Raw genomic sequence first — 15,967 nt, 5'->3', positions numbered from 1 at the left:
TCTCCTCACCTGTAACCCTGGGGCTGACTGCTCTTCTGTCCGGATTCAAGGCTTTTATCCCCTTTCTCCTGCTCTTCCGGCCTGCTACTCTGGGCGTCCCTGCGTTGTCTCTCCTCACCTGTAACCCTGGGGCTGAGTTACCCTATGTCCCAGTAATTCCACTCCAAACCTCTTGTAACCGAAGGACTGCACCTCCTCCTCCTCTGCAAAGTCGTCTTTCATGGTGACTGACGAGACGCACCACCAGCCAAGGAGCTCCGCGCGGGCGCCGCCGAAGAAGTCCGCCCTGAGCAACGCTCACTGCACGCCCATGGCAGCCTGCAGCCGCCCACCGCCCCACACTGATTGAGTAAGTATGGTGAAATGATACAACCCTAATGCACAGCTTTCCTGATTTTAAACCACACAGTATCCTCTTGTTCTGTTCAAACAACTGCCTCCTGGTCTTGTACAGGTTCCTCACAAGCACAATTAAGTATTCTGGAATTCCAATTTTCACAATGCCATCCATAATTTGTTATGATCCACATAGTTAAATGCCTTTGCTGAGTCAATAAAACACAGGTAAACATTTTTCTGGTATTCTTTGCTTTCAGCCAAGATCTATCTGACATCAGCCATGATATCCCTTGTTCCATGCCCTCTTCTGAATCCAGGTTGAATTTCTGACAGCCCCCGTCAGTGTATTACTGAAACCATTTTTGAATTATCTTCAGCAGAAATTTGCCTGTGTGTGATAGCAATGATATTGTTAGAGAATTTTCTCATTCTGTTGGATTACCTTTCTTTGGAATGGGCACAAATATTGATCTCTTCCAGCAAAACGGCCAGGTAGTTGTCTCCCAAATTTCTTGTCATAAGTGAGTGAGCACCTGCAGTGCAGCATCCGTTTGTTCAAACATCTCAATGGGTATTCCATCAGTTCCTAGAGCCTTTTTATTTGTTTTTGCCAACTCCTTCACTGCAGCTTACATTTCTTTCTTCCTTCATACCAACGGTTCTTGATCATATGTTACCTCCTTAAATAGTTGAATATTGACCAATATCTTGCTACAGTGACTTTGTATTCCTTTCATCTTTTTTTTTAATACTTCTTGCATTGTTCGATATTTTGCCCACAGAATTCTTCCAATATTGCAACTTGAGGCTTGAATTTTTTCTTCAGTTCTTTGACCTTGAGAAATGCTGAGCATATTCTTGCCCTCTGATTTTTCAACTCTAGGTCTTTGCACATTTCATTATAATACTTAATTTTGTCCTCTCAGGCTGCCCTTTGAAATATTCTGTTCATTTCTTTTACTTCATCATTTTCCACATTCACTTTAGCTACTTTCTGTTTAATAGCAAGTTTCAGAGTCTCTTCTGACATCTGTTTTTGTTTTGTCTTCCTTTCCTATCTTTTTAATGGCATTTAACTTTCTTCATGTATGATATCCTTGATGATATCCCATAACCTGTGTGGTCTTCAGTCAATGAGGTTCAGTGCATCAAATATGTTCTATATATGGTCTCTAAAGTCAGGTGGGATATATTCAAGGCCATATTTTGGCTCTCATGAACTTGTTTTATTTTCTTCAGCTTTTACTTAAACTTGCATAGGAGCAATTGATGGTTTCAAGTTGGTCCCTGCCCTTCTGACTGATGATATTGAGCTTCTCCATTGTCTCTTTCTACAGAAGTAGTTGATTTGATTCCTGTGTATTCCATCTGGCAAGGTCCACATGTATGTATAGTCACCATTTATGTTGTTTACAAAAGGTATTTGCAATGAATAAGTAATCAGTCATGCAAAATTCTATCATGAGTTCTCCAATATCATTTTTATCGCCAAAGTCATATATATATATATATTCCAACTCCCAATCTTCTTTGTTTCCAACTTTCACTTTCCAATCACTAATAATTATTAGTACCATCTTCACTGCATATTTAGTCAATTTCAGACTGCAGAAATTGGTAAAAATCTTCAATTTCTTCATCTTTGGCTTCAGTAGTTCATATGTAAATTTGAATAACAGTAGTAGTAGTCTTCCTTGTAGGGTTATGGATATTACCCTATCACTGAGAGCACTGTACTTTAGATCTTGAAATGTTCTTTTTGACAATGAATGTGACGTCATTCTTTGTCATTCCTGGCATTGTAGACCATACGATTGTCTGATTCAAATTGGCCAGTATCAGTCCATTTCAGCTCACTAATACCTAGAATTATCTTTATATGTTTCATTTCATCTTTGAAAACTTCCAGTTTTACTAGATTCATACTCTATATATTTTACTTTCCGATTATTAATGGATATTTGCAGCTATTTCTCATTTTGAGTCATGCCGTATCAGCAAATGAAAGTCCCAAAAGCTTTATGCTATCCATGTCCTTATGGTTGACTCTACTTGGAGGAGGCAGCTCTTCCCCAGTTGTATTTTGAGTGTCTCCCAACCAGAGGGGCTCATCTTCCAGCACTACATCAGACAATGTTTCAGTGCCATTCATAAGGTTTTAGGTGGCCAATTTTTTCAGAAGCGGACCTGGCCATGTCCTTCCTTCCTGGTCTGTCTTAGTCTGGAAGCTCCCCTGAAGCCTGTTCACTATAGGTGACCCTGCTGGTGTGTAAAATACCAGTGGCACAGCTTCCAGCATCACAGCAACACATAAACCACCACACTATGAAAAAATGGCAGACTATTTCATTAATTATGTCCTTTATAGCTTAAATGTGATTTCATTCAACCCACTGCCATCGAGTCAATTCCAACTCATAGCAACTGTATAGGACAGGGCAGAACTGCCCCCATAGGGTTTCTAATGCTGTCAATCTTTATAGAAGCAGACTTTTTCATCTTTCTCCTGTGGAGCAGCTGGAGGTTTCGAACTGCTGACCTTTTGTTTAGCAATTGAATGCTTTAACCACTGTATCATCAGGGCTTAATTACTCTTTACATATATATTCATTATTTTGCAAATACCTCTTCTCTGTACTGTAAATTCAACCCATTCTTTAAGGTTCAAAATAAATGTTACCTCTTCCATGAAGCCTTCTCTGATCTTATGAATTTAAAAAACAAACAAAAAACTCTATTTTCAAAGTCTGCAACATTCTGTCTTATGTACATAATTTTACTCACACATACGCACACCACTCATATAATCTCTCCTTCTAATCTATAAACTCCTTGAGGTCAGGACCTGTTATTCATTTGTTAATTTATTCATCAAATATTTACTCTACTCCTCTACCTCATGCTAAAAAAGACATGATCTGAGTGGTTTTGGAGTTTCCACTCTATGAAGAAATGGTATCTTAAGTCTTATCACAGGCACTGGAACAGAGTCCAGAGTAGAATAAGCAGAATACCTTGAGAAAGAGAGATTTCCCACTGGAAGGGATACTGAAGTAAGACCTAAAGCTCACAGGAGAATGGGAGTTGACTGAGTGTTAGGGAGAATTCCAAATGGCAGAAATAGCATGTGTAAAGGTCTATAAGCGAGAGAGAGTAAATTAATTTAATGCTGTTGGTGAAATGAGACTAGAAAGACAAGAAGCAGTCAAATCCTAAATATCTTGTATACCAATTGTTCTGGTTACCTAGTGCTGCTCTGATAGGAACATACCACAAATGGGATGGTTTAACAAACAGGTTCAAAGTGCCAGTCTCTAGGGGCTAAGTGAAAGCCTCTAGGCCTTGGGGTTCAGTTCTGCCTGGCCCACTAAAGCTAGAGGCTTTTCTTCACTCAGGCAGCTGCTGGCTGCTGAGGCTGGCAAGCCCAAGGTCAACACATAAAATGTCACACTCCCAACAGTACCAAACCACACGGCAGGCCATTGATTCAAGTCCATTAAAAGTCCCAGAACAGCAGACAATATGGCAGGCTGCTGAAAAATGACTCGGCTACATGCAGGGTTCAAGCATGCCATAAGCTAGAGACCTTGCTCAAAGCTTCTTCTTATATATACTAGAAGCAGCCCACATCTCTAAAGCAGCTACTCAGATGGTCCAGTAGATTCCACCATGAAACTGACTGCCACTCTCACCATAGGGAATAACTACATCCAGCTGCCCAGCCAAGTTGACAACAACCTTAACCACCACACCAATGTTTTGGTCTTCTAGTGCTGCTGTTACAGTTGTACTGCAAATGTATGACTTTAACAAACAAGACTTTATTCTCTAGCAGTTTAGGAGGCTAGAAGTCCAAGTTCTAAGTGTCAGCTCTAGGGGATGATTGAAGCCCCTTTGACCTTGGGCTTCAGCTCTGCCTCTTGCTCCTGGTCCATGGAAGCTGGAGGCATCTCTTAACTCAAGCAGCTGCTGAGGCTGACAAACCCAACGTTGACAAGTAAAATAGCACATAGAGGCTAAGACACTTGCCTGCTAACCAGACGGCTGGCGGTTCAAGCCCACCAGCCACTCCTCGGAAGGAAGGTTGGGCAATCCTACTTCCGTAGTGATACTGCCTAGGAAACCCAAGGAGGTGTCGCTGTGAGTCGGGGCCGACTCGACAGCACATAACAACAACAACAACAAAATTATCAAGAAATACAGCAGGCCACTAGTTCTAGTCCAGAAATGGTCTTAAGATCGGCAGACAACACAACAGGCCACTGGGATGAAGTCTTGGCCAAATGCAGGGTTCAGATGTGCCAGAAAGGTCAGAGACCTTTCTCAAAGCTTCTTATATACTAGAAGGAGACCACATCCCTAAGGCAGCTACTCAGTTGCTCACAGTAGATTCCACCATGGAGTTGATTACCAGTCTCATCATGGAGAATCACTATATCCAGCTGCCCAGCTACTGAAAACCAGGCCCAGCCAAGTTGACACATAACCTTAACTACCATAACCAATGTTAAAAGTCTGTTGTTATCCTGAGAGCACTTGGGAGCCAATGAAGGATATTCAGCAAAAGAATTACATGACCAAATCTGTTTTTGGATCACGCCACTGGCACTGGGCAGAAAATGAGGGGTGGGAGTGGGACCAGGACTGGAGGTAGAGAGACCAATTAGCTACATGGGAGTTTATACTAAGACAGCAGCACTGGTGTTAGAGGAGTGGATGGTTTTCAGCAATATTTAGAAAAAAATTGAAAGCAACAGGAATTGACTGATCCTCTTAGTGTTCCACTTTCTTGTTCTACATACCTAGAATAGTGCAGATAGTGTTCACTAAATCTATGTTCTTGGAAGGAAAAAAAAAACCTGCCACCACCTTTTAAAGATATTCATAATAGCAACAAAGGAAGAAGTCCATAGTCAAATGATGAAATCTACATTATCTGTATTATAAAATCATTTTACACCAATCACAAAAAAGGTTGCTTTTATACAGTAAGTACAACTTACAGTACCTCTTCATCTGCTAATCCTTCTTCTTCCATGGCCACTTCTAATTTCTTCTGCCTTTTAAAAAGAAAAAAATAATTTCTTTTAACTAAGTTACTAATTACTCTCATTTAAGAAATATACATTCATTTATTCAAGTTTACCATTTCGGGTTCCTAAGCTAAAATGGATTATCTTTTGAGTTAGATCATAATAATCACTATTAACAGTATTCTTTTTCAAAATAAAAATCCAGAATTAACTCTGTCATACTAGCCAAATCAATCATTTACTTATCAAACTTACTTCACTCTCCCTGAATGAATTATTAGCCAAGGTTACTAATACGCTAATATTGAAAACTCTGTATTAATGTTCTCTCTACTAAAATCATTAATACTGATCTATGTTTATGCTAGAGGTATACAAAGGTAGCTACAGCAGCTAAAAGTAAAGATTTTTTAAGGTAGATAGGCCTGTGTTTAAATCCTGATTCTAACACTACAGTCGTGCCCCCTTATCTGCAGAGGATGTGCTTCAAGACCCCCATTAGATGCCTGAAATCGTGAATAGTACCAAACCCTATATATATATTCCCTTATAAACTAAGCACAGTAAGGGATTAACAACAATAACTAATAAAAAAAATAGAACAGTTATAACAATATACTGTAATAAAGGTTATATGAGATGAAGTGAAGTGAATGACATAGGCACTAAAATGAATGATGGGCTACTATTTTTGGGCCATGGTTGACAGCAAATAACTGAAACTCTGTGCTCAACTGTCTTTTATTCTAATTCTTTGAAAATTGGAAAGTCATACCTATATATAAAACAACCTAATAACTATCAGAACATTTGCTTACCAACCAAGTCATTTCCAAGTGAATATTAGTAGGCTTATTTGTACCGTGTTGGTTTTTCCTAAAGATAATTCTGAGACAACTTCTCCAAATTAGTTCTGGAGTCTGACAGAACAAAGTTAACATCCCAGGATTTCTGCAAGTAGACATACTGGTTGAGGACTGAAACCTCATCCACATAATCCCTCAGTACTTGTAAAAGGCACTGACATGGAAATTATCATACTTGTTTTTACCTGTTATTTACACCCAGTTCTCCATCACTGCTAAATCCTTAGAATGGAATAAATTCCTAACTTCAGACTCTGTGCCTGCCATCATGCACCCCTGAGCACTGCTTGTTGAATGGTTTCTGTTATTCTCCTCTTTAGAAAGAATTCAGAGTATGAGAACCATTAACCTGGGAGAGACCGTCAATATACAAGCAACTTCATTCTTTTGACAAATTTCCAGCATCTCCCTTGCTTAGTCCTTGCCAAGCCTAAGACTTCATGAAATCATCCCTTATTCTGGGGAGAGATGCAGTAACTTTCATTTGTTTCTACCGTATCTGAACAGGAAGATCCATGCTTTCTCTCATATTTTTTTTATAATTTTCCTCCTAAAATGCAATTACACTTTGCTCTGATTGTTACTTTATTAGCCTTATGTATTTATTCAATTGGTTAAGCCCTATAAATTCATTACATTTTCTTAAAGTGTAGGTTTTTAGAAAATAAGAGCTGGAGGTTTAATTTGACCTCCATGGCCCAAAACTGAGACTGATAATTTATTTTTTTAATAACAGGACATTACTCTTATTTTTACTTTCCTTTATTTGGAATATAGAGGGAAAAATGAATTTCTTTTAAGGTTGCAGCAAGAAAAGACAGTGAACCTTTAAGAGTCTGATAAACAACTTAAGTGTACTGCCTTTTGAAGAATACAAGTCTTTCTTTCCTTGCTTTTATTCTACTTTATTCATTCCTACTTGATGATTGGATCCACTTCCAGACACTTAATTACATTTACAATTACTATAATTACTGGTACTTTTGCATTTATTTCTAACCTCTTATTTTGTGCCATTTATGCCTACTTTTCTGCACAAGCAGTCTCTGGATTACAAACGAGTTCTATTCCAAAGTCTGTCTTTAAGTTGAATTTGTACATTAAGTCGAATTTGTACATTAAGTCACAACAGTTCAGTACAGTTCCTATCTAATGTCAGTCAAATGTCTGTCTTATTATATAGTGTATAAGTGCACCTTTCTATGCATAAAAATCTTAAAACATTCCAGATACACTAAAACATTTTCAACATAATAACTCAGTAACAATAATAATAATGTTTTGATTTACATCACAAAGTACTTCCTGTTTGTTATTATGATCCAATGTAAATACTTCACATTTTTAATATGACAGGCTTTACAGGGGGTGGGTTTGGTAGCTATGAGTAAGTCAGATGCTCGTAACCCGGGGACTGCCTGTACTTCAGTTTTTCTCTCTTGCCTTGTTTTTAACAGATTTTTTTTCCTCACTCTCCCCCTTTTATTCTTCTTTCTACGGGTTTGGAAGTTATAAATTCTGTTTTATTCTTTTAGTGATTACCCTTGAAATTACATCATGTCTGAACTTAATCTTTACCTTCTTTTTCCTTTGTATCTCTCGATTTAGAGATATAAAGATCTCTAAGAACATTTCAATTCCAATTATTCTCTCCCTGACTTGTTTCTACTGTTGGCAAATATTTTAATGCTATTTTTTAAATGCATAAGACATTATCATATTATTGTTGTTGTTTTGTGCAGTCATTTTCTGTTTAAGATGTATCCATATATTTACCATTTAGATCTTCGTGATCACTTTCCTTCTGTAAAAATCGAATTTTAGAATTTCTGTTGATGGCAAACTCAGTTTTTACTTGCCTTTATTCCATTCTTTCTCTTCTCTTCTTTTTGAAATTTTATAGGTATATGTTAGCTCTTCTCACTATTAGCCATGTTTCGTAACTTTCTCTCATATTTTTCTATTCTAATTCTCTAAGCTGCCTTCTGAATAATTACTTGTTTTATTTTCTAGTTCACCAGTTCCCTCTTCAATAGTGTCTAATTTACAGTTAAATGTGTCCACTGAGATTTTAATATAATGTTTATTTCTAGGAGTTCTGCTTATTTCTTCTGAAGATTTAAAAAAAAATTGTGATAAAAATATGTATAAAAAGCATTTACCATTTCAACATTTTTTACATGTACTTTTCAGTGATGCTATGCAACCTCACCACTAACCATTTCCCTTAACAAAAATTTAGGGCCTCTTAAATAATAACTCTCCTTTCCTCCTCCTCCTTCCTGTCTCTGGTAACCACTGATAAACTTTAGTCTATATATATTTGTCTGTTCTTATCTTTTTATATGTGAGGTCATATAATATTTTGTCCTTTTGTGATCGACTTATTTCACTCAGCCTAACGTTTTCAAGGTCCATACAAATTGTACTGTGTATCAGAATTTCATTTCACTTTATATCTCAGTACTATTCCATTGTATGTATATACCATATTCTGTCTATCCATTCATCTGTAGGTGGACACTTGGGTTGTTTCCTTCCACCTCTTGGCTACTGTGACTGGTGCTGCAAATGAACTCTGGTATATCATTACCTGTTTGTATTATTGCTCTCAATTATTGTGAGTATATACTAGAAGTGGAATTGCTGAGTCATACGAGAATTCTTTAACTTTTTGAGGAAAGCTTGGTTCTTTTCCAAATCTAATTGTTCTTTATTCATACATGTAAGGGTCTCTTTTATGTCTTGAGATCATTTCTGTTGGCTCTTGTTCACAGTGCTTCGTTTTCCTGATTCAGGTATTTTTTTAAAACTCTAAGTCACCCATTTTTCTTAGAATTTTATTAGAGGAACTTCTTTAAGGTCTGACATGATGGTAGATTCTTCCCAAAGTGGTTTATATTGTCTTCCATCAGGCCCATGTTGGCATTACCAATCTGTTACTACTTTAAACTAAATTTTCAACTTAAATTTATTAAATTTGTAATTAAGTTTGTACTTAAATTTGTAGTCTGATGTCATATGACATCAGACTACAAACCCATGTGATGGCTAGTATCTAGTTAGATTCTTAGGGGAAGATTTTGTTTTGTTTTCTGTCTACTCAGCATAGAGTTTTGAGCTGGCAGTTTTTCCTGCAGTTTTTTGGGAGCAGAGGGAAAGAAAAGTGGCTTTATTTCTGGTTCATCCTCAGAAGACATATTTCTTACCTTTACAATGAAGGTATAGTACTTTGGGGTTCTGACTTTATGGAGAGTGAGTGTATCTCAGTTGTGAGCTGGAAAGACAAGGGGAGTGGGGGAAACAACTCTGACACGTAATATTTAACAATTTCTGTGGTTTCAGCACATCACTGGTGCTTCTTCAATTAGACTTCTCAGTGGACATGCTCTCTCCACTTTGTCTTTCTTGAGCTGCAGGTGACTCTGAAAACCACTGCTAAAATTCACCAGGTTCAACAAATGCTCACCAGGAGAAAACTTAATTTTAGTGCTCTGCTTACTTGTCGAGGTTCCTGCCTTCACTTGATTGCTGGCCAGAGTACTCCTTTCTCAGCAATTACACATGAACTCAGATGATTTTAATCATTTTAAATGTAAATTGTTCTCAGTGTAAGGGCTGATCTGGTCACCAGTCCAACGTGCTGCCAGAATGAATTCTAAAGATATCAACTACCACCTTGACACAAATTACTTAATTTTGGCATATCTTGTCTCTCAAATTTTTAACTCTCCTTAAGTTAATACTTTATTCCACTTAAATGTCTTTCCAGAATTGCAAATGTATTATGTCAATAATTAAGTTCAAAATCTGACCCTTCTGTGATTATTCCTATTCCTAAATTGGACTACTATCCTTTCAGGTGCCTATGCATGAAATTCTAGTGCCAAGAGTAACTATTTCTCTCACATTTCATAATTTGGCTAGTTACCATGTTTTGCTAATCTTTCTTATCTGTCATTTCCTCTACTGTCATTGTCACAATCCTAGTTCAAGTCTCCTTTCATAAGCCTGGACTACATCACTAACCTGTACTGTTTCTAATCTCTCCTGTCAATCCATTCTATACATCACAACTAAAGTACCCTTCCACAGAAACATTTCTAACCATTTCATTCTTCTTGCTGGAAAATCTTCATGGCTCTCTACTACCTGGGAATAGCTACCTTAACGAGGTATCCAAGGCTTTCAAATGTTGAAATCTAGCACTTTCTGTGCTTGTGCTAAATTGGACATTGCTTGACCTAGCACTAGAAGTCTCTAATATCTTCCCTCCAGCTCTTTTACCTCTTTTTTCTTTTACGAATGTATAAATAGCACTCTTCTTTTAGGGTCCTATTTAAATGCCACCACCATTTACGGCATATAACAACAACAACAACAACAACCATTGACGAAGCCTTCCCAGTTGCTTTAGTCAAAAGCAATCTCTCCCTTCTTTGCCCTTCACTCTTTCATGTAATGTTTATGTACAGTATCTCCTTTGCTATGTCACGTTACCTGAAGGCAAAATAACATCATTTGTTTTTTCATTCTTCCATTCCCACTATTATACACACAATACTGTAAATGTTTTAGAATTTAAAATTAGTCATTCATAAATCATCCCTCTAAAACAAAGTATAAAGATATATCATAAATTTATGACTGGAAAAGTTTTGTTTAAAACATCAATTGAATGTGACATAAGTATATGGGTGCACAGGACTTTGGGTCCCTTGTGAAATTATTTTTCAAATATAAAACAATATAAAACTGTCACTCAGTTCAGGAAACAGGGATCTACAGTTTCATATTATTAATAGAAAACACTCCACTCACAGCATTAACAGCTTATTTAACAAAGCCGAAAACTTTGACTAGCCTTATTGTACCTTGTTTCTCTCTCTTCATGCTGTAATATTAGATTGCTGTAAAAATTCTCCAACGTAAGCTTGGCTACAGTAACTCTCTCCCGGGTGTGGTTGCTCATAGGAAAGGTGGTCGTAGTCCCTGCCGTCATTGCCATAGTAACAGAAACTGAAACAACATATTAAAACAAATTATTCAGTAGAAAAGAACTTTAAAATCTTTCTATTTCTTGTAATAATTAACTCTGGAAACAGTTTAATTTTTACTAAAAAAAAATTCTACCCAAAATAGTTAATACATCCAAATTTTCCACATTGTAAATAATAAAAAATTAATAAAAAAGAAAGATACACCATTCCCACAGCAATAGAAATTAATGTTGGGCAAGAAAACCCAGAGGTGAATTACTGTAAAGGATCTCAGGGACAGTCCACACACAATGAAGATATACTTATTTACAAATGGTCATATTCAACAAGCATTCAAAACAAGACAGGAGCAATCTATCTGGTTGTTGTTTTATTGATTACTAAATAATATCTTCAAGATATTACTAGAACTTACTTTAAAAAAAAAAAAAAAAACTGCAAACTCACTGCCACCAAGCAAATTCCGACTCATCATGACCTCCACAGGGTTCCCAAGGCTGTAAATCTTTACAGAAGTAGACTGTCTCATTGTTCTTCCACAGAGCAGCTGGTGGGTTCGAACCACAGACCTTTTGGTTAATAGCCAAATAAATGCCTTAACCACTACACCAACAGAGGTCCTTTTACAAATATATATGCCCCATAAAAACAAGAGTTAATGTAGTTCATTTAAATAGTAAAAAGTCTGTGAAACATGATGTGTTAAAACAAATATGCATATAAACATCAGTCTAATGCAATTCTTGTGGGCATATGTTTTAGGGGAAAACTGCTTTTAGAAAAAAGCCCTTTGGATGGGGTCCCTGGCTGCCACATTTCATTCTTAATTCACTGTCACTCCGGATAGTACTGTAACAAGGACTAGTATACTTCTCCAGATTGTGAGGTTCATTTCATTTTCAAATGGAACTCAAAACATCTGTAGGAGGAACCAGGCAGGTAACATAAATGTATGCATCAGGCCAAGAGACAATAAGAAATTTTTGCCTTAACTGGAGAGTGTTTATGTGCTTAAAGGCTGTCAAGGGCAAACTTTTAAAAATCACTGAGCCAGCCTAACAAAGCATTGGCTTGAAGAAAGTACTTTGGACATTCCAGAAAGATCAAGAATATAGCAAAATCGCTGCTTCGTAAGGGACAAGCTGAATTTTGGTGGCTGCTGTAACTAGGCACTAACCCTAAGAGAGACTATCCTATCATAGACCATTTCTGAATCATAAAGACTAGAACAATCCCATACATTGAAGTTTTTTGCTTATCTTGACTAGATCATAACAGTCTATCTTAGAGAAGATCCAGATTGCCAAGAATGACCACCCAGAGTTGAATTCTTAGTTGGAAATTATTTCTCCAAATCTGACACCTACTCCTCACGTCTCCTTAACTACATGAAGATACCAATCGTCTGTCAGTTCGTCATAATGTGGTGGCTTGGGTGTTGCTGGAAGTTATGCCACCAGTATTTCAAATACCAGCAGGGTCACCCATAGTGGACAGGTTTCAGCAGAGCTTCCAGACTAAAACTGGGAAGAAGGATGGGGCCATCCACTTCTGAAAAAAGTGGCCACTGAAAACCTTAAGAATAGCAGTGAAACATAAAGATACAGATCCCTGGACATAGACCTGAACTGGACTAGACTCTAGGGATGACGGAATGAACCAAAAAGACCTTTCTTGTCCTTGAATGGCAAGCAAGTATACCCGTGCCCACTGGCATCGAGTTGGTTCCAACTTGTAATGACCCTATGGGACAGAGTAGAACTGGCCCATTGAGTTTCTAAGGGTGGAATCTTTATGAAAGCAGACTGTCACTCTTTCTCCCTCACAGCAGCTGGTAAGTTCAAACCACTAACCTTTTGGTTAGCAGCCAAGTTCTTATCCACCATGCCACCAGGGCTCCCATAAAAGTATAGGTTGAAAGCAAGTAATTTAACAAAAGTAAACTCTCAGTCTCACTGTTACCTTATTGGGTTTATAAATCAATGTACTACTACTTGAGTCTCAAACTCACTATGTCTAAAACATAATTAATTGTTTTGATATCATAAACTAATTCTTCTGCTGATTAAATCTTTCTATAATGGGACAGTGGAGTCACTTGTTTAAAATTACTGATGGCTCCTCACTGACTACTCAATAAAACTCACTGCCATTGAGTCAGATCCAACTCATAGAGACCTCTCCTTGGGTTTCCAAGGCGGTATCACTACAGAAGTAGATTGCCCAATCTTTCTGAGGAGTGGCTGGTGGGTTTGAATCACCAGCCTTCTGGTTAGCAGTCAAATGTCTTAGGCACTATGCCAACTTAGCATGATAAACAAGGATAACTCTCATAAACTAAGTGCTGGTATATACTAGGAACATTATAACATTTTATTCACTGATTTCCCCTTTTTCCTGAGGACTTAAGGTAGAGGCACTTCTCATGTGTGCTTCCACTGCATCCTCAGAACAGCCCTATAAAGTAGGAAAATAAAGCTTCAAAAAGTTACAGAGCTAGTGGGCTGTGGCATGGGGCTCCACCTCCAAGTACCATCTCCAACTTGTCTTTCCATCTCATCTGCTGTTCTTCCTCATCACTCACTCTTCTCCCAACATATCTGATACTGTCACGTCTTCCAGCCCTTACATGACCTATCCCTGATCCAATTATATCTTGCACCCTGTTTGCAGGAACGCTGTCAAAAAGGACATTACATTTGACATTCTGTTGTAAGTGTTCTCTAGTATCTGTACCAATATACCTCAGGCACTGGAACTAATCACTCCATTTGACTATCCTATTAAGCTAGGAGTAACACAACGTAAGAATTTTGCTTGATTCATTTTTGTAACATTCACTATGATATCATATCTGACACATAGTAGATAACAGTGAATCAATGGGCCAACCTATCAAATGGGGGAAGGGATGATTAAAAGAATTAGCAACTAAAGTACCCCCACTCCTCACTTACAAACATGGATAGGTTCCAAAGACCAGGTGATTATGCGAAAATTGGCGTTACCCAAAAAGGCAGGATGACCAACCACATCGATCACAAAATGGAGGATGACTGCATTACATAACTGCCAAATTACATTATTACATAACTGCCAAACCACGGAGAATCATGACCCACCCAAGTTGTGGCCATATAACCTTAATCATCATAGCTACTATCACTCTTACCTCACAGACAATTGTCTCCAAACACTTTTTAACAAAAAGTCTTTCTTTTTTCAATAAACATTTAAAGCAGGGGGAGATTCAGAACCTTCAACAAAGAACAATACACAAGGATTTTAGAATGTTTTCTGACTTGTCCGTTCTTCTAGCAAGCGGGTACCAATGAACAGAGAACTTTCCAAGGACAGGTATCTGATAAGACAATTTACGTATTGGTTTGCCAGTTCCCAGGGGAAGAAAGGTCAAGATCAAACTAGGGTTGTCCAAGGTCTATATATTTCTTTTAAAAAGTGGTGAAAAACGTAAACAAAACCTTTTATAATGCATCTTGGGAAAAAACCAAAGAAACAGCATATCAATTGCAGAGTTATGCAGTTCATAAGTAATGCTTATAGAAAGGTTTATGATGCAGAATATAGATGTATAATGCAGAAAGAAAGGTATATGATGAACTTGGGGTGTGTACTCGGAAGGCAGATGACTGGCTGCCAAGGGCCTGGTGGAACAGGCTGCTGTGCTCACTCTGCCAAGGTGCAAAGTCTGGCGTTCAGCTCTGTCATTGTCCCAGGATAACCAAATTCTGGAAGCTGCTTTATCTTAACAAAGTTCACAAGATAGGATAGGAACGTACTGATTTATGTAATAAAAAGTCTAGCAACAAGAGAAAACAGATAGTTGCATCTTCTGGCAATTTTAGTCTGAAATCCCACTAGGACTGGATTTCCCACTTACTACTTATGGGTTCTTCAGCAAGTTACTCAACTTCTTTGAATCTCAGCTTCTGCTTCCCTTAAATTGGAGTAACTATACCTGCTGGTAATTATACCAGCCCTAACAAAGCTGATAGGAGGACCAGATAAGAAATGTGCTTTGTAAACTATACATTACTATATAAACATATAATTTTAATTATAAATTTAATTCCAGGGCACTCTTTGTTACAAATGGTTAATGTGTTCAGCTGCTAACTGGAAGGATGAAGGTTCAAGGCCACTCAGAGGTGTCCAGGAGCAAAGGTTATCTACTTCTGAAAATTCAACCACTGAAAATGCCATGGCACACAGTTCTACTCTAACACACATGGGGTCACCAAGCATTTTGTCCTTGTAGGCAAGATACATGGGAAGTCTTAATTAGGATCAAAAGATTGCTTTCAGATTACTTGGCAAGACTGACATCAAAACAATTAACTGTTATTCAATTTAAACGTTTAAGGACATCAGGATAAAGTGACATCTTAAAAAGAACAACAAAAAAAGATTGATAGCTATCTTACTCAGTGTGGTAGTTATGTTTGTGTGTCAACTTGGCTGGGTCTGGATGAGTGGCAGCGCAGCTGGTGGCAGTATTCCCCATGATGAGACTGGTAATCAACTCCTTGGTGGAATCTACTGTGAGCAGCTGAGTAGCTGCCTTTGGGTATGTGGTCTGCTGCCTGTATATAAGCAGGAGCTTTGGGAAGGGTCTCTGGTCTATGGCATGCTTGGACCCTGCATGTAGCCATGTCATTGTTCAGCAGCTATCATGCTCTGCCAACCTTGGGACTTACAATGGACTTGA

At 37.8% G+C, this 15,967-nt stretch overlaps 1 protein-coding gene across 1 annotated transcript in view; it reads right to left on the bottom strand.

The window, feature by feature from the left end:
- The window catches only part of STK38L (serine/threonine kinase 38 like), a 60,763-nt gene extending 49,505 nt beyond the window's left edge, over positions 1-11,258 (bottom strand). Inside the window, exons 1-2 of the mRNA XM_007949785.2 lie at positions 11,113-11,258; positions 5,348-5,399 (exon numbers count right to left, since the gene is read on the bottom strand). Coding sequence (XP_007947976.1) covers positions 5,348-5,399; positions 11,113-11,246 — 186 coding nt within the window. The 5' untranslated portion in view covers positions 11,247-11,258. The remainder of the gene's footprint in view (positions 1-5,347; positions 5,400-11,112) is intronic.
- Between the last annotated feature and the right edge of the window lie 4,709 nt (positions 11,259-15,967).

The sequence above is a fragment of the Orycteropus afer genome, unplaced genomic scaffold, assembly GCF_000298275.1.
Source record: "Orycteropus afer afer isolate SDZICR_OR568_19922 unplaced genomic scaffold, OryAfe1.0 scaffold00254, whole genome shotgun sequence".
Taxonomy (NCBI): Eukaryota; Metazoa; Chordata; class Mammalia; order Tubulidentata; family Orycteropodidae; genus Orycteropus; species Orycteropus afer.
Note: the sequence above shows the minus strand (reverse complement) of the source record. Positions and strands in the feature narration are given on the sequence as shown.